The sequence below is a fragment of the Eptatretus burgeri genome, chromosome 20, assembly GCF_056783735.1.
Source record: "Eptatretus burgeri isolate ZD-2024b chromosome 20, Ebu_testis_v1, whole genome shotgun sequence".
NCBI classification, from domain to species: domain Eukaryota; kingdom Metazoa; phylum Chordata; class Myxini; order Myxiniformes; family Myxinidae; genus Eptatretus; species Eptatretus burgeri.
This window is the reverse complement of record NC_140980.1, coordinates 1,179,540-1,202,858: the sequence shown is the minus strand read 5'-3', so window position 1 is coordinate 1,202,858 and position 23,319 is coordinate 1,179,540. Positions and strand designations below refer to the sequence as shown.

The 23,319-nt window shown below is 45.9% G+C and overlaps 1 protein-coding gene and 1 long non-coding RNA gene across 5 annotated transcripts in view; one reads left to right on the top strand and one right to left on the bottom strand.

Moving 5' to 3' along the window:
* The window catches only part of LOC147008251 (uncharacterized), a 298,248-nt gene that overhangs the window by 16,181 nt on the left and 258,748 nt on the right, over positions 1–23,319 (top strand). The gene's annotated exons all lie outside the window — the stretch shown is intronic.
* Positions 4,768–19,922, bottom strand: LOC147008264 (kinesin-like protein KIF20A). Of its 4 annotated transcripts, XM_085865117.1 has the most exons (15): positions 19,765–19,922; positions 19,356–19,454; positions 16,830–16,968; positions 14,243–14,433; positions 13,636–13,714; positions 13,132–13,347; positions 11,526–11,637; positions 11,298–11,369; positions 10,497–10,640; positions 8,701–8,823; positions 8,447–8,612; positions 7,354–7,539; positions 7,084–7,250; positions 6,773–6,917; positions 4,768–5,019 (listed from the first exon to the last, which is right to left on the bottom strand). In XM_085865117.1, exons 1-15 carry the CDS (start codon positions 19,807–19,809, stop codon positions 4,783–4,785), a joined length of 2,121 nt encoding a protein of 706 aa, XP_085721243.1. In that variant the 5' UTR covers positions 19,810–19,922; the 3' UTR covers positions 4,768–4,782. The 4 variants fall into 4 exon arrangements, with proteins under 4 accessions (XP_085721243.1, XP_085721245.1, XP_085721244.1 ...); XM_085865119.1 differs by lacking the exon at positions 8,701–8,823; XM_085865118.1 differs by lacking the exon at positions 11,298–11,369.

The following is a 23,319-nucleotide window of genomic DNA, read 5'->3' as shown; positions in this document are numbered from 1 at the left end:
CATGTCGCAGTTAAAAGCAGAGCTGTTGCCAATCTCCTTTTACATTTGTGTTGGTGATACCCAGGGTCAGGTCATGGGCACAACAACAACAACAAAAAATACCCTCTGCTGTAAGGGGAGCGGGGTGGGGGGGGGGAACAACTTGCCAATGCTCCTAAAGGGAGTGTGTGTTTGTAGCTTATTGTTGTTGTTTCGTATGCAGATTGTGGCTGCTGGTTACATCATTCTTCTGGAAGCACAGCCATGCTGCTGATGCAGTAACCCTGTTACCAGGAGCTGCTAATCGCTTAGCCGACTTCAGAAGGAAGACAGGCTGAGTCAACCCACCTGGCATTATGTCAACGACACAACAGGGTCTCAAACTCAAGACCCGAAGATCTTAAAGCAGTCACCTTGACCGTTAAGCCAACACCAAGCTTGGTGTTTCTAGTATAGTCCGGCAGATATGTGAAATATTCTGATAGTTTTGTGCCTTTGATGATACAAGCATGAAATTTGGTACACGGTTCTAGCATACCCTTAGGAAACATTTTGGATATAGGGACATTCCAGATTACCCCTAGGGTCAAAATGGTGGCCATTTTACAAAATGGCTGCCACGAATAACAAATTCTGCCTACAAGGTCAGCAAAGTCATATGTGCTTGCTGCAAAACACAATGTAGTGAGTATAATATGATTATTATCAACTAGTATGCACATGCTTCATTATCTACTTCATATTTGACTAAAAAATGCATCTACGGTGGTCTATGAGGGACACAGATAACAGTTTACCATCGCAATAATGCATGGCTGGAACAAGAGCTCTGCAATATGATCATGCATGTGAATGTTACCTGAATATTGTTTCTGGAAATATAAATAGATCAAAAATCAAATTTGGTGAAAGGAACTTAGACTCCATGAATATTTCCATTATTAATTACATACTGGTAGCTGGCAATGTCGCGATTAAATGCATAAATTTGCGAAATCGATATTGATGTACTCACTGTATTAATTTTCATGATTGCATAATAGAAATGTTCAAACTACAATGGTGTGTTCATATTGATTTGGGTTTAACATGGTCCTGTCCAGCGCAAAGAAATAATGCATGGTGGCCTATTGGGGACATCGAGTGACAATCACCCAAGATCGCCATTGTGTATATATGCATCTCCTCTGGGCTGGGGTTCGTAGTTGAAAACATTTTAACTCTGCTATTCTGTTTTCAGGTGATAACTCCACTGTAGTGTACCCAAAGACTAATCCCCTGCTTGGTGGTGGTTCTTCCCAATTTTACAGTGACTGATTGGTGGTGGTTCAAGACAATTGCCAAGCATTTCAAACTATTAGACCCCCAGTAGCGAGGGCCAAGTACATCTGTTACATCAATTAACCAGACAGACTGGAACCTATGTGTGCTGTGTCAGATGGACACCACTGAGCCTCTTCATTGTCCAGCTGACTCCAAGCGAAGCACAGGAGGGTCTGGATACCAGACTCTGGCAGACAACCTCCTCAGGTTCAGTGAGATCGACTGCTTGCCAAAATCTCTCGACATGTCCCGCTTGGACGATGGTGAGGGTATTGAGTCCACCTTCCAGCACCACAGGGCTAAGTGGCATGATTCATGCAGACTACAATCCAACAAAACAATTGATTCGGGCAGAGAAGAGGAAAACAACCAGTGGGGATACCGAAGGCATGACACGAAAGTATACCCGTCAGAGTGTGGACCGCACCAAGTCACTGCTCGAAACGTGTTTCTTTTGTGACAAGCCAGCAGGTAACGAGTCTTTGCGCAAAGCTTCTACCTTTGACCTGGACAGACGAGTCAGGAAATGTGCTCTGAAACTAGAAGACAAGCTTTCACTTAATGCTAAACTGAGTGCTGGAGATATGATGGCGCAAGATGCTCTGTACCATGTGAAGTGTCTGGTTTCCCTCTATAACAAAGCAAGGGACACAAAGAGAACCTTGGATGACAGGATGATATCAATCATGGCATAGCTCTCGGAGAACTGGTGTCCTACATCGATGATGCCCGCATGGACGCTCTTGTGGCACCAGTGTTCAAGCTGGCAGACCTAACAAGTCTGTACAACAACCGGTTGAAACAGCTTGGAACAGTCTTGACTGGACGTGTTCACTCGACCAAACTCAAGCACCGGATACTGGATACCAGTTCACCTGCGCGACATGGTGACACTGGCGACCAAACATGCAAGTGTATACACGCAGTTTCTTGCCGGCAACTTCACAGTAAAGAAGACCACTCATGCGTTTTCTGCGATGGCCATCGACCAAGCCCACGAGCAGAATAACGCATTAGTTAAGGGTGACGGAGGAGCTGTAGGCCTGACAGAGAATCCCGCTGCATTACGCCGCTGGATGGTGTCTGGTCCAGAGATGGCCAGAGTGATCGCTGAGTTCCAGGCCACATCAGAGACCAAGAAGGCTGTTCACAAACACCACGAGCAGACCAAGCACACACAGGTAGCCTTTGCTAAAGATGTGCGTTCACTCACTCAAGTCATGGGGGAGATGGGCAACCCATTTTGTGATGACAGCAAGGATCTCCTGGTGCTAGACAGCAGAGACCTGGCAGACCCAGCAGTTATCAATACTGTACGCCAGATCGAGAAGCTGGGACAAGAACCGCATGACTCCTATGTCCATGAGAGACATCAACCAGACAAAGCCCATCACCGACCCAATCAAGAGAAACAACCTCCCTCTCTTCAGCCGACCTCCAGTCAGAGAGAAGTCAAGAGCACAACTGCAGGTTTCATCTCTGAAGAACGACTGCTCCCTGTTCTCCAGGTTGTTCATTGCGTCCCAGATACGTGATGGAGATCTTGATGAGTTCTTCGCACATGAGAACCAAGCATGTCCCCCTGCACTGTCACACATGGGCAAGATGAGACTTGGAACAAAGTCTGATCTGGTTGGCTGCTTAGAAGATCTGGTCCCTCCACAGGAGAATGCTGCTGCTGCTGCTAGTCCAGCAGTTGAAGTCATCATCCTTGATGGTGCAGCGATCATCAGTATGCTGCCACCTGGCACAGCAAAGACCTTCAACGAGTATGCATCAGAAGTATTCTTGCCATACATCACATCTCAGCTGCAGCATACGAGCAGGATGGATATTGTCTGGGATGAATACCTCACAGACAGTTTGAAGGCAGACACTAGGAAGAAGCGAGGCAAAGGCATCAGGAGACGAGTCGAGCCATCTAGTTCCATTCCTGGAAACTGGCAGACCTTTCTTCGCACAGATGAGAACAAGATGGAGTTGTTTGACTTCCTCGCCACCAGAGTAGCAACAACAGACACAGACAAACAAGTCATCAGCACGCACCACAAAGATGTGGTTTGTACGCAGGCCTGAGATGTTGCTGGTCTTGCCCCTTGTAGCCATGAAGAGGCTGACACAAGAATGCTACTCCATGCTGAAGACGCTGTGAGGCAGGGATACAGCAAAGTGTCGATCCGTACAGTAGACACTGATGTCGTGGTCCTTGCGGTGACAGCAGCTGGACGTCTGGACATTGATGAGCTCTGGGTTGCTTTTGGCACAGGAAAGAACTTCAGGTTCTTGGCAGCTCACGAGATGTCTGTGGCACTGGGACCTAACAAGTGTCGAGGTTTGCCATTCTTCCATGCCCTCACTGGATGCGACACCGTTTCAAGCTTCGGAGGCAGGGGGAAGAAAAAAGCATGGGAAACCTGGAAAGCCTGTGATGAGGTCACTGATGTCACTGCAGCATTCTGTGCCTTGGCTGCCACGCCAACTCCTTCAGCCGTAGATGACCACATGGATGCACTGGAGCGTTTTGTTGTTGTGCTCTATGATCGCACCAGTAGCCAGGAACATGTCAATGAGTGTCGCAAGCATCTGTTCACCCAGAATGGCAGATCAATAGATGCTCTCCCACCAACTCGTGAAGCCCTGAAACAGCACATCAAGAGAGCTACCTACCAAGCCGGCTACTGTTGGGGCCAGATGATGGTGTCCACACCAGAGCTCCCATCGCCCAGTGACTGGGGGTGGGTTCACACCGATAATGGCTGGGACATATACTGGACAACCCTCCCAGAGGCAACTGAGGCATGTCGGCAACTTACTAAGGTGTGGCTGCAAAAAGGGATGCAGAGGACAGTGCAAGTGTGTCAAGGCTGCACTCCAGTGCACAGCTCTATGTCACTGTGGTGGGGAGTGTACAAGAGAGTAGAACTGGGACAAGAGAGATCACAGATGATAATTATGTAACATGTACACATGTATCCATGCATCATAGTAGACTCTGTTACCTGGATCTAGAGGTTCCACTGTATAATTTTGACTCTGTAAGTTGATGTTAGGATCAAACAGAAGCACTTCCTCTGAGTTCAAGAGTGTTAAATGAACAACAGTCATTCCATGGTGCTTGATAACAGTTTTTTGAAGAGTTTGTTGTAGAAAACCGTCCAAAAGTGCAAAAATGCACCAAAAAATGACCAAATAAATGGTTTATTCACGCTTTGTCACCTTTATTTGCTATTTCTTATTTGCTAGAATCTATATTTAGTTAAATAAAACCACTGGTATGCTTCTTAAATATGGTTGTATCCACATGTATCCTCCTTGTACAACACAAAATCGGCTATTTTGTAAAATGGCCGCCATTTTGGCTCTGGGAAGAATCTGGAATGTCCCTATATCCAAAAATCTTTGTAAGATACTGCCCTGGCAGTGTGCCAAATTTCATGCTTGTATCACTAAAGGCACATTTTTTTTCACATATCTGCCGGACTAGTACAGGGATATAAAAACAACCTCACCAGTCAACTGCACAGTCGCAGCTTCTGCTTCTTGTGGAACAAGGTCCATGGGTGGAGAATTCAACGGTTCCCTTTCCACATCAGTCGTTTGTCCATTTGGCTCCTCCAGGTCATGGAGCACCATCTGTCCAATCGCCCAAATGTCTTCAAGGTCATTTGGAAGGCTCTTTAGCTGTTGCTCCAACTGAGCAATGTATTCGTCTCGCTCCTGGATAAAGGAATCAAGGCAAACGAAGGTCAGAAAACAAAACAAACCACCGACACTCACTCACTCGCACCACCGCAGCAACCCTTTTCGCTGCAGTGTTGGTGCTCGTGCATGCAACACCTTCATCACCATAAAAGGAGCAAACCACATGAGCCATAATCACGTGTGCATGAGACCAGGTGAGCAAGTGACAGTCACCCCTCTCCGATGGTCTCCAAATGAACCTTCTGGGATTTTATCAACAACCAAGTGACGTTGTGGCATTTTTTAAACATTTTGGCTCCAACTCGAGGTACCAGCGCCGTCACAGCAATGGCGCAGCCATTCTCACCGCACTCATCGGAGCATTTCCTAATGAGGAGTCTCCTCCTCCCGATGGATGCCAACCAATGGGGGTTGTCCATGCTCTATCCTTTTAAATGCTGAACGTCAAGCAAGGTAGTAGCACGTGCCATTTAAAAAATCTTTGGTATGACTCGGCTGCGGGTTTGAAACGCCGACCTCCCAGACTCGGAGCGGACGCTTCAACCATGACACCACCGAGTCCGGTTAATTCTCCAGACACAAGGTCAAATTCCTTCATACTGCCACATGCGGCTGTATTCGAACCCAAAACCTTTGATTTGAGAATGGCAACAAACAGAACCCAAACTTGAGAATGAAATAGAGAAAATTAATTGTCGGATTTTTATTTTATTTTCTGTGAACGGTGATGCCAACTTTCACTTTCCCCGCACTTTATCAGGTGGGAAATAAAACCTGGTGGAAGTTGTTGCACCAGAGAGCACGGAGCATTGAGTTGAGTTTACGGCCTAAAGCTCTGACATTAATATCAACCACAGGGTTTTTAACTCCGCCTGTTCATGAAGAGAAGATAGAGGTAATTACATCCGCCACCGAAGGTTTATATCAAAATATCTGTCTGTCTGGGGACATCAAGAAGTTGTGGACAGATAAAAAGTTGTGCAAAAAAACAGCGATGACGTCATGCGTCACGTGGATGTGGGATTGGGAATGAGCGGTGTACAGTACATGCTATTCTCCTTTGTAATAACTGGTCGATGGATCAAAGTGTAAAGTACGGACCCCACGGTGTGGTGCGGTGCCTCAGTGTCATCTGGTATCGTTAAAAAAAAGAAGAAAAAAAAAACTTTTTTTCAACACGAGATCGCACCTTTTCCTCTTTTTGTGCGATCTGCTTTCATTGACGATGTCATTCCATTTCACAAGAAGCTTGGAGCGATGTTATCTTACATTTCAAAGCAAATGAGACGTTTGCTTGTTTGTTTGTTTGCGACGTCTCTGAGCTCCCAAGGTTTATCGCACCAAAACTTTGTGGAATCACGTTTCTTACACTTTACTCAGGGTTTTAAAACAGTCATTTTCTCACAATTCATAACTTATCAGAGGCAGGGGGAGGGGTGGGATGAACTAGAGGAGGGGTTGCTCGGCAACGCCGGGTACCTTTGCTCGTGGTGAACAAACAAGCACGGAAGTGATTTAAATAATATTTCCGGCTGTCTCGTGCTGCGCCGTGGTGGACAGGCTGGTTGGAGCTATTTGTATTTGCTGTGACTTTGACCTTTGACCCAATTATTAATGAGTCATCTCCATGTTCTCATCAGGGTTCGATGAAAAACTTGATAATACCTTTTATTCCATCGAGTTTGTAACCCGCACGATCGTGCTGCTCGGACGGCGAATCAACACATAGGGCAGAGTACATCCAAGATTTCACGACTTGCTCACACACCTGCACCTTGAGCTTTTCCTCTTCCAACTGTAAACTCGTGCTTTCCTTGTATTCCTCGTAATAGTTCTTCCAGGAAGAGGAAAGGATATCTGTACGCTGTTCGATACGCAGCTCGTACATCTCCTCCATCTTTTGTAACATATTCCTGCCGTCCACATGTTCGAACCGTTACGATGACCCGACCCCTTCTCCAAAACAATGCAACAGTACTCGAGATGGAATTTATCCAGAAGCTTCGAATGGCTGCCCAATCAAAAATAATCTCACGCAACACGAGGTTTGCATCTCACAAATTGGCGAAACATACTCACGTGTACTTGTTACTCATGTTATGTATTATCGTGGACCACTTCTTCGATGTGTCAAGTCGAACTTTGTCCTCAACCTGTTCTCGAACTGTGGCCTCGACCTCTTCCCCAACACGTCGTTTTTCCTCCTCGTACTGCATGTTTAATTGCTTTATGCGATCAAACGTGTCCTGTGACGAAGTGCATGACCGAGGGATGCAGATCACTTTCCAGTGAGATCTATAAATGCATGTATACAGATGCTCATGTAAGGAGACTCGAGAGTGTACAAACCTCTACAGACGAATCGTCATCGTCTTCATCATCTTCTTCATTTTCTTTGTGTTCCTCCTCCTCTGAAACATTTGAGAGGTTTGGACTGTCCAAGGCAATAGATTTCTTTCGTTTAGGTTCCGGGCCTCCAGCAATGGACGATCGTTTCCTGCTTGGCCTTGGCGGCTTCAATGTGCACGTCACAACCTGAAAGACGAATGTCGAATGAAAACCTTGCACGGCACAAAGGAAAAAGCAGAACATTTTATGATTCACGATACGTCTAGAAACTTAGGCAAAAGCTCAAGCTGTGGAAGGCCAACCGAGGTTACTTTGGTGTCACCAACACGTATCGCCCGATGGGCCTGGTCATCTCTCTTCCCTCTATCAATTTCGTTGCGCCCCACCATCCCGCCTCGCTCCCAAAGTTCTTCCCAACCAAAGACTCACGCCAGCCAGTGGACCACAGACCTCAGGAATCTGCACGAGCTGAGTGAAGGAGAGCAGGACACGCTGTGCCGCAAGTTGTGGAGGGTTGACCCATGTAGCACGGATTACTTGAGGGTGAGTACGCAGTGTCAGGTCAGATGCAAAAAATAATACCCCCCAGCTTCCCTCCCCGGGAGGAAGGGTAGATGACTTACAATCTTCACCTGTACAAATTGTTAGTGGTTTACTCACCCCTGCCGGAGGCTTTGCCCGAACCTTCTCCCCCACTCCCTCCCCCCACTTAACCCAACCAGGCCATTCTCAGAGGGAGCAAGTGATTCTACCGAAACTAAAATAAGGCAATTCTGTGTATGTCTGATTATTTCTGTCTAAGAATCGAAAATTCGCTCCCGAAGGGAGTGGGTTCACTCGTTTTACTAAACAATCCAATAAGTGCTTGTCTGTGTGGTTCCGCCATTATGAGGCTTTCGGTTTCATGCCTCCGAAGCTCATCAGCAATCAGCATAGGGCAACGGTTGTATTTATGCGCGAATGGGGTCATGTGATCATTTCGTGCCTGCGGTGTGCAGTCGGCCTATTGCAGTTTGTTGGAGCTGGTGCAGACAAGCCTGGTCACGATACAAAGTCCGGTCTCCAATAAACGTGCACATGATTCGCTGCTGACCTGCTTGGCGAGAGCAGAGAACTTGAGCACGTGGAGGTTCTCGTCAAACATGTTCGCCGAGGGATTCATATTCACCACCATGCACGCATGGCCACGGCCTGACAGGAACGACTGGAATATCTGGCTCAACTTGCTCTCACGATACGGCACCGGTCTCTTCTGGGAGCTGAGGGACAAAAACATCACAAATACGGCAATCCATCACAAAACCCCCGCCAAACAACAAGCATGTTGAACACTCGAAGGTTACAAACCCAGTGCACTCATCAGGGGGTGATTCATCGTTGGCACAATCGTCGAAAGCAGAAACATTTCCAGAAACAACTATGAAGGTGGAGGTGATGGTGGTGAACGCAACCACAGGTTTGTTGACGTTTCTTGAAATGAAGAGAAGACATTGCAAAGCAAATGTAACCAAATTAAATAATGATTCACAACAGATGGTGATACTCTTGAGTCCATTATGTCATCTTGACTCTCTCCTCAACCAATCAGGAGGACAACCAAAAAGGGGATGTGGAAACAGGTGGGAGAAAGAAGTCAAACCCAAACAAGAGCCAATCACAGGAGAGGAGACTGTCGCACGTCAAAGGTGCTCATCGAGCCACCGATACGATGGCAACCGAGAGCGTACTGGTGTTCCCAGTGAAAGCAGCTCAAGAATGCCGACATTCGGTGAGACTAGGTGGCCTTAGACATCACAGACAAGTGTAGTGTGAACAGTTTCTTCCTCATGGAAGAAATAAATGAAAGAAACTAGAACGGGCACTCGAAGAGCGCATACCTTCGCCGCAGCCACTAGTTACCTTTGTATTAAGTTGGTCACAACGTATCTCAATACAAATATGCATTTCGTGACCCCCACGACCTTTGACCCACAACCGCTACCTTGGGTGACAAAAGTACTATACCTTGTGTCATTTCAGAAGATGGGGAATTGAACACTGAACAATTTGGAGTTAATTTGATGTAAATCGGAAACATATTAACCATTTTCATGATGAAAAAACGATGTTAACCTTTTTGTGACCTTGACCTTTGATCCGATCGCTCCCAAAATCTAATGGATTTGTCCTTTCATGATGCCAAACAAATCCAAAACAATTAAAGCCTCTCTGCGTTTTGTTTTTTGCGTTAAGTTGTCCACAACGCTTTCTGATATAAATGTGAATTTGTGTGACCCCCTTGACCTTTGACCCCCAACCGCTGCCTTGGGTGGCAAAAGTACTATACCATGTGTCATATTAGATGATGGGGAATTTAATTTTGAACATTTTGGAGTTAATTTGCTGTAAATCAAAACAAAATTGACAATTTAATCGCGAAAAAACGATTTTGACCTTTTTGTGACCTTGACCTTTGATTCGATCGCTCCCAAAATCTAATCGATTTGTCCTCTCGTGATGCCAAACACATCCACAAAATTTCATGACAATCTGCGAAGTGGTTTTTGTGTAATGTTGTCCACAACGCTTCCCCAATCAAAAACTCCATTTTGGTGACCCCCTTGACCTTTGACTTCCACAGACTAACTAGGGTTGCAAACACTATACCATACGCAATATCAGTGGATCGGGATTTGAATACTGAACATTTTGCACTTAATTTGATGTAAATCGGAACAAAATTGACACTTTAATCGCAAAAAAACGATTTTGACCTTTTTGTGACCTTGACCTTGACCCGATCGCTCCCAAAAGCTTCGCCTGGCGTCCTTGTGTAACTGCACATCATCTCTGAAAATTTCATGCAAATCGGTCCAGCAGTTTTTGCGCAATGTTGTCCGCACACATATTTACCAATAAATAAATACACAGGGGTCAATACAAAACTTTCGTCAAACGAAGTTTGCGAAGGTAATAAATGGATCAAAATGAAATGTGCACGGACATAACTGCAGGGTCCGCTCATTGATCCCTGAAAGTTTCAGCTTCCTCGGTCAAATCCTCTCGGAGGAGTAGATGACACATTCTTACATACATACACACATACACGCACACGCACACATATAATATACATTCCCTCCATTATATCGGGATGGTGGACTGACCGTTGCTGGTTTTGCCGCTGGATCAAGATGCATTTGCCAAGACTAAGCAGAGACCTATTGATCTTGCACGCCTCCTGCAAACGGTCACCAGTGTTGTGCGTCTTGCTCGATCGTTCAGAACCCGCCAGGTCACAAACAGAGAACCTGAAGAGTGCGACAAAGAACCTCAAGTCATTAAACAAACCTCCCTTGCACGGCTTTTCAACCAAGCTGTCATTAGTCGTCCGTGTTCGGGTTGGTTGAGATGGGGAACAGGTAAGTAATAAAGTTGGTAAGTTAGTCAGATAATCGATTCGTTTCAAGTACGTGTTTACATAGACTTGCTTTACACCGATCTGCTCACCAAGTTTGGGCACTCAGTAACGAGTCGGAGTCCCGATTTAAAATTCCTCTCGTTAACTCCGCCACCGAAGGTGGATGATTGCAGGTTATGCATTCACCCCTGTTCGTCTGTTTGTTTGGCTGAGCAGGATATTTCAAAAAGTTTTGGACGGATGATGAGAAAACCTGGTGGATGAGTTAGGTAGGTGATGAGAACAAGCCGATTCGATTTTGGTTCAGGTCCGGATCCAGGCAGATCCGGTTTGTCGGCGGGACCCAAGAAGTGAACTGTTCAGCCTGGGAGAGGTACGTGCTCTACCGAGTGCAGTTCTAGTTCGTTTATACTCCTCGTTTAACACCGCAGACGCTTTCAATCCCCAAAAAATGACAATTTGGGTTGTTCAAATCCAGCGACGAGACGGAGGGAGGAATTAGCTGTGAGTGGGCAGGTGGGATCGAAGTCCAGGTACAGGTACTCACTCGTTCACTTGCTTCACCACAGGACGCTTGCTGTCAGTCCGCTGAATCAGACGTATCGAGAATATACTGTGACTGAAACAAACGATGCAAGCACGTCATCAAGGAACTGGGTGTGGACTGACAAGGACGGACGCATGCACACGCACACATCATACCATTCGAGATTTTCTGGACCATCGTGCGTGGAATCGGACGATCGTGATGGAATTTCAGCAACGAATCACTCACCTGCGGCTGGAATGCTTGTTCAGCTCGGTGGAAGCAATGCGTTGGTTCCGACGGCCGGCATTGAGCACCGCGAAAGCTTCCTGAATGCTTTTCACGTGGACCCAGGTCAAGTCTGCAAAAACGGAAGGTACAAGACCACAGGTGTTACAAACCTCAACAACAAGGTGGAATTTCGAAAATCGAGCTCGTGACGAGATGTTAACTCATGGATGTCCTCGTCAAGGATGGCTGATCATGATGGGACATGGTAAGACGAGTGTCATAGTAGAACAACAACAACAACAACAACAACAACCAAACTCGAGAGTTCATAGAACACGATACCCTGCTCAGTGTATAATTATATACCTGTACTTCAATTTTAATTTAAAAAAAAAGGATTTTAAAGATCGTCAAAAAAAAATCTGGAAGTTTAGCGCGACTCAAGCAGTTTTATACACCACCCTTGTACACTGTCGTGAGATAATGTTGAGTCACCGTTTAGAACAGTGATCTTCACGATTTTTTTAGAGGGGAGGGGCACTCTTGCCGATGAGGCGTCAGTGTGAGAGCCGCCACACCGCCTGCAAGACTCCGTAATGGCTGCTATTGGGCCCCACCCCCACGTACTCTTCTTCGTTGTGGTTACCTGGGCTGCAAGCGAGGTTATTTTTATCCTGCAACCATATCAGGTCAGGTAAGCGCCAGAGCAGCGCGTCGCTGTGTCAACTTTCCGCCAGTACTCCAGGGGCCTCCGTCTGGCCGTCCTCCAGGCAGATGCTTGACCCATCCCCAACCAATTGAGATGCTGATGAACCTGCTGCAACCACGAGGCACGTGGTCAGCCTATTGACCTCTCCACTCACGACTCCCCCGCTGAGAGAATCTGGTGAGCAGGATCAGCGTCAGGAAAACGAGCCACGTGTCCGTACAGCCGCAGCTGACGCTCACGGACCGTGCAGGTAACAAGTCTCGTTTGAGTCTCTCTCAGCAACCGCTCGTCGGACACAAAGTCCGACCAGCGATCGCCAAGGATTCTCCGAAGAGACCTGGTATCGAAGGAATTAGGTCCTGAAAGTCCCTGTGGTGTCCATATTGTTGACCCCGTGTACCCCACGAAGACCAAGAATCCTCCAGAGGGCATCCAGTACGGACTGGATCCTGGGGGGGGGAGGGTGAAGGAGAAATGTTTGTCGTGTGCACACAGCGTCTGCAAAATTGACTCTTCAGGATTCCGAGACTGGATAACTTGCGACAGACTTCCTGGGTCTCTGTGGAGGTGAGGGTGTTTTTACTTGAAGGCATGGAGGAAAAATTAGTCTGTTAGTGAAAGAGGCTGGATGAACTCAGTGTTTGGGAGTGAGGAGGTTTTGGGAAATCGGCTTTGTCAAAGAGAAAAGGAAGAGATTTTGATGTAGAAGAAGAAGAAGAAGAATGAATGAGTTGTTCCTGATGGAGTAGTTAGCAGAGTGAGGCATTTTTAATGGACATTTTCGAAGCGTTTTGATTTTTTTTTTTTTAATGCTGTGAATCGTTTTTAAGGTTCTCCCGCAGTTCAAAAGGTCACGACAATGCTTCTCCAACATCCTCAAACGAAACGTCAAAAGAAAATGAAAACCCACCAGACCTTTCACAAACGACGTGGCGTCCGGATCTCTTGCCAACTGCGGTGTGTTCGCATGATTCACACAGGCCGCAGTCGGTTGGCACAGGAGATCGTAAATCACTTCGTTGTACACCTCATAGTAGGAAACCCACAGCAGGTAACGGCCGTGCTCAGGCTTCACGTCAAAGCGATCTCCATCCACGAATATCGTTTTGTCGTCGACCTGGTTTGAAGAACCTGAGCGAGAGGCAGAACAGGAGCAACGTCTTGGCTCGGATTGAAAAACTGCCGTGCCATTATCCCAACACAATAGGCCGCGTTGCAGCCCCCCACCCCCCCTTAGGACCCCATGGAAGATCCAGGGTCCAAGATGGCCAGAGATGAATTCTGGGCATTTTTCTCGCAATTATTTTGTTTTGGTCTGCAAAATTAAAATTGGGGTCTGCATCACTGAGAGCATGAAGCAAGACGTGCACAAAAAAAAAAAAACCACAAGCTTCGTGTCTACGTCATCAACATGCCCACCTTCAGCCTGAGTGCTCGAACCATCTTGAGAACCGGATGCACCGGATGCCGTGATGAAGTCTTCACCACCAGAGCATCCCTGAATGTTGACAACAAACAAATATTCCACGTGAAATCACTGTGCACGCACGCACACTGGGGGAGGTGAGAGAAGCCATTTGGAGAAGAAGAGGAATAAGGAGAAGGTTCGATCAACCAGGACGACAGACGCACAGACACAAAAAAAGACTGCAGCGACACAAGACGAGCGATAACAGCACAATTATCATGTCATCAGGACAATGCCCTCAACCAATGAGATCCGCATTCAAACAAGTTGTTGTTTTGCGTGCATTCTGTGGCTGCCGGTTGCATCATTAATGGGAGAGTATCTGTGCCGCTGATGCAGTGCTCCTTGTTACCAGTGAGCCGGTACTCGTTTTTTTCCCCCACCTCGCAAGGATGAGTCAACCCACCCGGTGTTGTATCAACGGACCGACAGGGGCTCTAACTCAAGACCCTGAGGACTAAGCCAGCCGCCGTGACCGTTAAGACAACGCCAGGCTATTCAAACAAGTGAGTCAACACCATCTCTGGCGAAGTCTCGGTTCGGGGGGTACTGTTCTACCTTCTTCGATGTGGCCGCTGCAAAAATGGCCGCTTTGGTGGCCTCCTCGTGCTTCGCTTGTTGCAGAGACAGAAAAATCGCACCGCAGCTCATGTATGGACGCCATTTGGGATAATCGTCGATGAGGCCGTGCAGACTATTGAATATGACGGAAAGTGATCGTGGAAGCAGGCCATAATTCCCAGGAACACCTGGTATCAAATGACAAAAAAAAACAAACAAAAAAAAAAAAACATGACAATACGTTCCTGATGAGAAGCACAAAAAGGTATATTCACTCGACTCATTCATTTATTTGGTGGTTGGGGTGGTGGGGGAGAAGGGTGGTGGATAGAAAAAAAGAAAGTTATAAACAAAGCGATGCATCTGGAATCGAGAAGCAACACTGTTCAGGTCGTTATACATTCCGGTTGTCCTGTTTGTGCTCCCATCAGATACCCGAGCTCATGATGAAGCGAGCCCAGGGTCAAAATCTCGATGCGTTGTCCGCCGTCTACTAACATGCACACAATCCATGTCAAAGTACCTGTCTACCAAGGTCTTCGTGTCGTTGGTATGCAAGTTGTCCTGCGAGCCGAGATCGACACAACAAACAAACAAATAAATAAAAACGAAAGGTTCTCACCAGACCCCGAACTTGAGAAACAATCAGTTTTCATCAATTGTCACACAGTCGACAATTTTAGCCTTTAGTGGGGGGGGGGGGCGGACAGGAGGAAGGAGGGAGGGTGGGGGAAAAAATGAAGCAAATCATGTCATACCATCTTGGGGTCAGAGATGGGGACACGATGTCACACTCGCATTACGGAGTCGGATCATAGCGAGGGCAAGCGAACGGTGCTAACCGATGGAGACTGAACGAATATCCAGGAGGATTGGAACGTCCAACAAGTCAATTGGAGAGATCTGCACCGTTGGTTTATACATCAAGGACGTGTTCACGGAAGCAATCACCCGGTCGGTCACACGAATACAGATCTTCTTACAGAGTGCACACGCTTCCTTTGGAGCCGTTTGCGGAGGTGAAGTTCCAATGGTTCGTGACGTCGACGCTGGTTTTGGGGTCCAGAGATCTAAGTGGTTGTCTTTACGAAAGGGCAGTCACACAACTTCTTCCAGCTTGCATGTTCCTGGTAGGAGGTTCAAGGTTCATGGTCCTGTAACCAGGAGATTTTTTGCCAATTTCTGTCCCACCTAAAGTTTCGAGCGACAGTCGGGGAGGGGGGAAGAGAGGATGCTTCCGGATCGTTCCGTGACAGCTTGAACTTATTCTGGATGATATTCCATCATCCCATTAAACCTGCAAGTCAAGGTCAATGTGAATGAGATCATTCAGGTTCTGCTGCTTGTGTGATGCCATCGCCATTCTGTACCTCCATTGGGTGTTGCGGTAGTTCAGGGAAGTAAGAATAGAAGCTTCACTTTTATTCATGGCAGATCAATTACCATACGGTATTTTATTCCGACAAGCAGAGTACCCGCCCGACGGGCAATCTTGCTCGAAGCGCGCAACACGTTCTTCTGACACATACCTTCATTTGGGCGGTGTATAGGCAACTGACAGCTGCCTCGATCTCTCCCGAAAATAAATAAATAACCCGGGTTACGTGCATGAAGCAAAAACATACCTACTGCTTAATACAATTCAAAACAGCTCACCGCACTGGAAAATGTAGGGACAACAATACTATCCTGCAAAGGGTGGGCACATGAAATACCCCACCTCACCTGGAGACGGTGATACACGATACACCTTTACATGGAAATTTACGTTCCCCAGACTACCGGCCAAGATAAAAACACCCTCATTCACTCATTGGGGTCATGCTGATCCTATGTAGTAAGTCGAGATGTAATCGGTTCAGAACTGTAGGAGGAGTCGCGTGACAAACAAACAAACAGACAAACAAACACCGGACCATGAATGATAGTAAGGACGATCGAGGTACCTGTGCTTCACATGGGTGGAGCCCAAAATGTCAACAACAAAAAAGGTTTTGAGAAATTTATGAAACCTCCCACCCACCTTCGGACACCCTTTCGGACCCCAAAAGGTTGCGCAGAGAATTTGGTGTGGCTCGCCCCAAAACTGAGGGAGTAGTTCGGGGACAGACAGTCCTGCTTTAACATATCGATTTGTCGTTTAACGAAGGGTTAATGACCAAAACGACAGCTTCTCATGGCGGTTGGCATCCCTCAATCAACGTTCTATGGATGTCATCATTCATGTATTTCACAATACACGACTTCAGAAATGACGTATGGATGCTAAACGAGGTAATTTGCCCACGCACAATGTGTGTGTGTGTGTGTGTGTGTGTGTGTGTGTGTGTGTGTGTGTGTGTGTGTGTGTGTGTGTGTGTGTGTGTGTGTGTGTGTGTGTGTGTGTTCACACCAACTCGCTTCTGCTCGCAGGGGAACTTTTCACCCACTGTTGCTGGCATGAAATTTGCAATTCTAATTGTCTTTTAAACATAATTTTCAACATTTTGAAGAAAGAGTTTCTCATTTCAAAATGGTGAACCATAATCATTGAGTTTTTCCAAAAACAAAATGATGGCGTAAGCAACGACCGAGGCCACCTTACCTTGCACCGTATACGTTTTCCCAGAGTTGGTCACCCCATATGTAAACACGAGACAGTTTTGTCCATCGAGAAAGTTGCCCACAAGCGGCTTCACGGTCCCATCAAACAAACACTTCTGGGTCGTGTCGGGTCCGTAAACCTACCGGAACACACATTTGAACCGGATATTAAACAAGCCATGCACACCTGGAAGGCAGCAGAGGCTGGTGTTGAGAAAAGGAAGACAGTGGATGCAAGCAAAATAAAAAAATAATGGAGGGGAGAAATAAAAATGCTTTCCACATTTTGAAAAATGAAACAATCAATGGATGGAAAGGAGACAGTTTTGTGAAGGAGTCGAAGTAAAAAATCATCAACATCTGATCACTGGCACAAGCACAATTGGCGACCCGAGTGAAGGTGTTCTCAGAGTCTCTTGAGTCCAGGACATCCAAAAGATCCCGAGGACCTAAAAGACCACGATAACCCAATATATCTTGAGGACCCAAAAGAGTCAACAAGATTATCACGGACCCATGGAAATTCTGCATAATGTAAAATGTGATTTCGGGTCCTTAACCACTCCACCCCCCCCCACCCCACCCCCTCCTACACCCACACACAATTTCATGTCTTATCCCCCTCCCACCACACCCAAACTGAGCTCCCCTCCCCCTTTCTTCAAATCCTCAAACTCACTCCCAACCCAATGTCCTCAACTCCATCACAATCCCCAACCCCTTCAAAAGCCTCAAACCCCTCAATCCCAAATCTGTCCCCTCTCTGCCCTCCCTCCCCCAAACCAACTCTGTCACCCCCTCTTTCTTCTTCAAGTCCTTAGCTGCCCCAAACCACAAGTACTCAATCCCCCTTCCAACTCCCAAGTCATGATATCTTTTGACATGTTACTTTTGTTGTGGGATTGGGATGGAACGACCTCAAAAGACATAGTGATGCTAAACCAGAAGAGGATTGTCGTGTCGTATTGTGCCATCGTAATGTGGTGTCATTCTTTATTGTTCTTCTTGTTCTTCTTCATTCATCACAATCCCAGAACAAAAGTAAAATGTCAAAAGACGTCGTGATAGTAATCCATATGAGGACTGTGGTGTTGTATTGTGCTCTCAAATAATTCCTACCTTGCTTGGTTGTTTTATTTGAGATTTCATCCCTCCATGTTTTTACATTTTTTTAAAAAAAAGTTTTATTATACTCGTATAAACTTGCTTGGCAAAGCTTTCCAGTCCATTGATTGGACAATGAAACATTTGCAGGTGGACTGGGAGGAAAAGAAATCCGTTTTCTTCATCGACCGACCTCCCCCAGGATGTCATTAAATAATAATAAATAAATAAAAATAATTTAAGCTTGCACCTGAAACACTTTGTGAAAGAGCTTGGTTAGAAATATAATTATTTAATTTAATGTCGATGTTCGTCACTCCTTACAAGTCGATGTCTACAGAATGATTTGGTCACGTGATTGAAGGTGAAACGCTGAACAAAGCGTATATATTAGTCTTCATTTTTGATGTGTTCTGTATGTACGACAAGTTGAACGAGTGCATTTGAGAGGACATCAACAGTCGGTACTGGGCAGTGTTCGTATCGTGAAAGATGAGCGAAACCCCGGGGAGGATAAGTGTTGAAGTGAAGCGATGAAAACATTTGGATGACCTTAGGTTTTGGTTAAAATTGACGTTGCTTCTCTCGAATTGCAAAATGGAGCTCTTTTGAGGCTGGCGACCGCGGGACGTTAACATTCAGCACATCTCAGCCTTCAAGGAGTTCGACAGAGACGCGGCCACCTTCGGCCAGAAATGAGCTGGCCCAAGACGAAGATCCAGTCACTTATTCAAGAAACCCCAAGTTCGACAACAGTGATGGATGATGCGCACTCTGTCGGCAGAAACAGTTTGAATTCCTTGGGTCCAGAATAACATCTTCAAGGAAACTATGCCAGGCTGCCCTCGCCCAGTCAGCAGAGCCTCACTTCCTCCAACATGGAAGTCTCCTGTGAATCAACGACAGAAGTCATGGCTGGACAAAGCACTGATTGTCCCAATTTTTTATTTTTGCAATCGGCGTGAAACCTGGACATGGACAAAAATCATAAACGCTTGCATAGATGTGAGCTACCAGGCGCATCTTTGGAATACCTTGGCAGGACCTCAACAACCGACTGAGAAGTCCATAAACTAACCCTTAACAGCTGAACTCTCGTGAAGCTTGTGGAGTTGCGGTAGTTTGGGCATCGTTGCTATCACCAAGATGTTGCAGTTTTCCATACGTACCAACGCCACGGACAGATGGAAGACTCCTCGAGGCCAACGATGCGCAAGGAGGTACCGCCGTGTCACTACTTTACCGTCTGGGTCTAACATTGGAAGAGGCCGCAAGGATGACGGTGGACAGAACAGTCTGACGATCTCTCGTTGCGACAGTGACTTGCCTGATGATGAGTCTTCCGTGCTGAAATAATTTTCAAACAAACACTCTCACATCATTCAATTCAACCCAACGTGCAACCGATGCACTCGGTACTCACGCGATTGAAGGTGAAACGCTGACTTGTTCTTGGCCCTTGGAAATTCTTATCTTTTGCTCTCTGCAAGATCACGCTCCCAGCTCCTTCAACGTGCACACACTGAAGATGGGGAAAAAAATAATTTAAAAACTAGCAGGTATACACCATGATGATCTTTAAACTTCAAAATGCTGATGCCAAGAAATACGCCGGCCCAAAACATCAACGAAGAGGATGCTGCACATGAAGCTCCCCTCACCCAAATCAAACTGTACAATGGTGTTGTTTGGGATTTTGGCAAAAGGTAAACAAACACGAATCCTGGACCGATCGAAAGGCCCAATATTGATTAAATGACTGGTAAAAAGTTAAATTTGTGCAAAAACAATGTGATTAAAACTAAAATGGAGAAACTTTTGTATTTACTTACCTGAGAACATTCTGACTGTCTATTGTCTGACGGTTTCATTCTCATGTAGACAAGTATGTGTCCACAGCCCTCAGAGTTCCTTCCCTGTAAAATAAATGAAAGTTCAATCGAAACAGGTTTTGATCGACGGAGAATCGCATCACTCACATAACAGCTTCATCAGGAAAAGCTTCAATAAAATTTTTAGCAGCATCTCGCGTAGTGAACGCTGCTCATAGAGAGCTCGGCGTTGTTGTTGTTGTTGTTGTTGTTGTTGTTGTTGTTGTTGTTGTTGTTGTTGTTCTTCTTCTTCTTCTTCTTCTTCATCTTCTTCTTCTTCTTCTTCTTCTTCATCTTCTTCTTCTTCTGAAGACAAAACCTTAACCTCTAGGACTCAGCTCTTGTATATACAAGATCCGGATCTCCTTAAATACTAAACACCTGTACACATCCTCACATTGATGGTGCCTTTTGAGAGCGTCGATCATGAACTTTTAAATATATTCGGACATTTGCTTTAAAGTTTCGAAAAGTTCACGTTACTATTTAAATATTATTCCATTAATCGTATTGTAATTTCGTAAATACACGATTTACTTCGTAAAGACACTATATATCGTAAATACGTAAATACATTATGACGGGTCTCGCTATTGGCTTAATCAAGGCACGTGACGAAATATCGAAAGTTGTTGTTGTTTTTTTGTTTCGCCGACAAAACCTTGAGGACACTGCTCTTGGACACATTTGTCCTTGTTTAATACAAGTATGTTTTGTCTAAGATTGGGGCAGGTGGGATTACACATTTTTACAGAAGAAGAAGAAGAAGAAGAAGAAGAAGAAGAAGAAGAAGAAGAAGAAGAAGAAGAAGAAGAAGAAGAAGAAGAAGAAGAAGGCACTTCCAACCAAAACTAAAAACTGGATCCACTCCACTAATTTGAGCAAGAAAGCCTGACACCGGGTCTGCTCTCGCTTTTTTGCTAGCCTGAGACCGGGTCTGCTCTCGCTTTTTTTCTAGTCTGAGACCGGGCCTGCTCTCGCTTTTTTCCTAATCTGAGACCGGGTCTGCTCTCACTTTTTTGCTCGTCTGAGACCGGGTCTGCTCTCGCTTTTTTGCTCGTGTGAGACCGGGTCTGCTCTCGCTTTTTTGCTAGTCTGAGACCGGGTCTGCTCTCGCTTTTTTCCTAATCTGAGACCGGGTCTGCTCTCGCTTTTTTGCTAGTCTGAGACCGGGTCTGCTCTCGCTTTTTTCCTAATCTGAGACCGGGTCTGCTCTCGCTTTTTTTGCGAGCATGAGACCGGGTCTGCTCTCGCTTTTTTGCTCACCTGAGACCGGGTCTGCTCTCGCTTTTTTGTTCGTCTGAGACCGGGTCTGCTCTCGCTTTTTTGCTTGCATGATACTGGGTCTGCTCTTTGGGAATAAGCCAATGATGTTAAGTGCTACAGAGCCCGCTTCCGATGACCACACCAGTTTGCATCAAAACAGGGGTTTATTAACAGAGCAAATGGGGAGAAGGGGAGAAAGCATGGCCACTGATCACCATTGAATAGATAAATAAGACAACACGTCCTTAAACCATGACGGCTTTACAAATACGTCTTCTCTGTTTCATTCGACAAGGAAGACAAGACTCAGCAGGGGTCTGACGAGACGAAGGAACCTATCTGCACAGCAACGATCGAGCATGTGGTGTGGGCCCATCCTTCACGTACTCGCCTGGGCATGCGGTAGTCCGACACGGATCTCGGCTCACGGCCTCTCCCAAGCAGCAGTCCACAGATGCATGGGTGAGGAACAGCAGCAGGTACCAAGACACGAGCGCATAACCCAAAGACGGGACACCGCTGCATGTTCATCACGACAGTTCGTGAAGACTCACCGCAGACACGACGTGCACTCGCTGTCTGCGCTTTTATAACACTCACGGAGCCGATTGAAGCACACGTGAGGCATGCTCATCGGACGGCGTGGCCTAACAGATGTCTTTGTAAGGGCATGTCCTTGGACTGTCTGGTGGTCTTCTGCTGACTCCACGATTGCAGTGTGGCGTGCTCATTAGTAATTATAACCAGTCAAATCGCCTAATAAGGGCATGTTTGCAGCACGTCTGGTGGCCTTGCACTGAGAGGTCATGCTCCTTGGTCATGAGGTGGGGGGGGGGAGGGGGGATACCATAAAAGGACAGAAACATGAAATGATGGGGAAGGCTCAAGGGTGTCGGGAGAGGGAGAAGGGATGGCAGGGTTGAGTTACAGAGACTTGGGCCGGTTTGGCGGGGGTGGACTAGATATTAATAACCACATGCTCGACACTTATTTATGGGAATTGCACCAAAACTTATAATGAAATAACTCTTCTCATCTATCCCCCGTTCACCCCCTCGACCACATCCGTAAGAATATATATCTCTCAAATATTTTATATGACAGGAATAATCTCTAAACATGGTAAAGTTCATTGAAACAAGCATTTTCCTTTTGTTATAGTAAAATGGATGCAAGGAGAGGAAAAAAAACAACATGGGCAATACCCCTGGGCATTCACCTGGTAGCGGCTGGATAAGATTACCATGGGAACTATCTATTGGAAGGCGTGGATGACTCACAAAATATGTAATGGGGAACAAAGTATATACATATTCTGGGAGGAAATGCCTGATATATATATATATATATATATATATATATATATATATATATATATATATATATATATATATATATATATATATATATATATATATATATTAATGCCGTGAAAAAACTTTGGTACATTCTGGGTGAGGAAGGTTGTGGTCAAGTTTCATCAAAACTATCTGTGTAATTTCTGAGAAGAAAGCAAACACATATTTTGGAGGCCAACCCCCCTCCCCAATAGATCCCCTCCGGAGACCCCGTTCGGGCCCGAATTTTTTATTGCCAAGAACAAACTTTGGTGCATCATGGGTGATGAAGATTGTGATCGAGTTTCATCAGAATTGTGTGTGTAGTTTCAGAGAAGAGGTCGCAAGTGTTTACGGTATGGTCGAGACCAGTGTTTCTCAACCGGGGTTCCCCGGAACCCTAGGGTTCCGCAAGCGGCCGCTAGGGGTTCCGCGAGAAACAGTAATAAATAGGCCAATGTATTTTTGAGTAGTTTTTGTTTGATGTAATATTCGTAATTTTACGATACACGTACGGCATATTGTTGGAAACTCATTGGTTATTATAATAGAGGCTTCAACCTCTTGTATTATTTACAATTATAACAACCATAGGGAATGTATTTAACGATGTCTATATGGCGCCAGTGTGAAACCGCCCTCACTGGTTAGTGGACGTCCTGTACGCATGGATTTGTGTATCATTGAGTGACTGACTCAAGTACGGGACACATGCACGGTGTCCATCTATCTTCTCTATGCTTCCTCTCTCGAAGTCGAAACTCTCGAAAAAGCGCGAAGTTTCTTTCTCTCTCTCTCTCTCTCTCTCTCTCTCTCTCTCTCTCTCTCTCTCTCTCTCTCTCTCTCTCTCTCTCTCTGTTTCTCTCTCTTTGTTTCTCTCTCTCTCTCTCTCTCTCTGTTTCTCTCTCTCTCT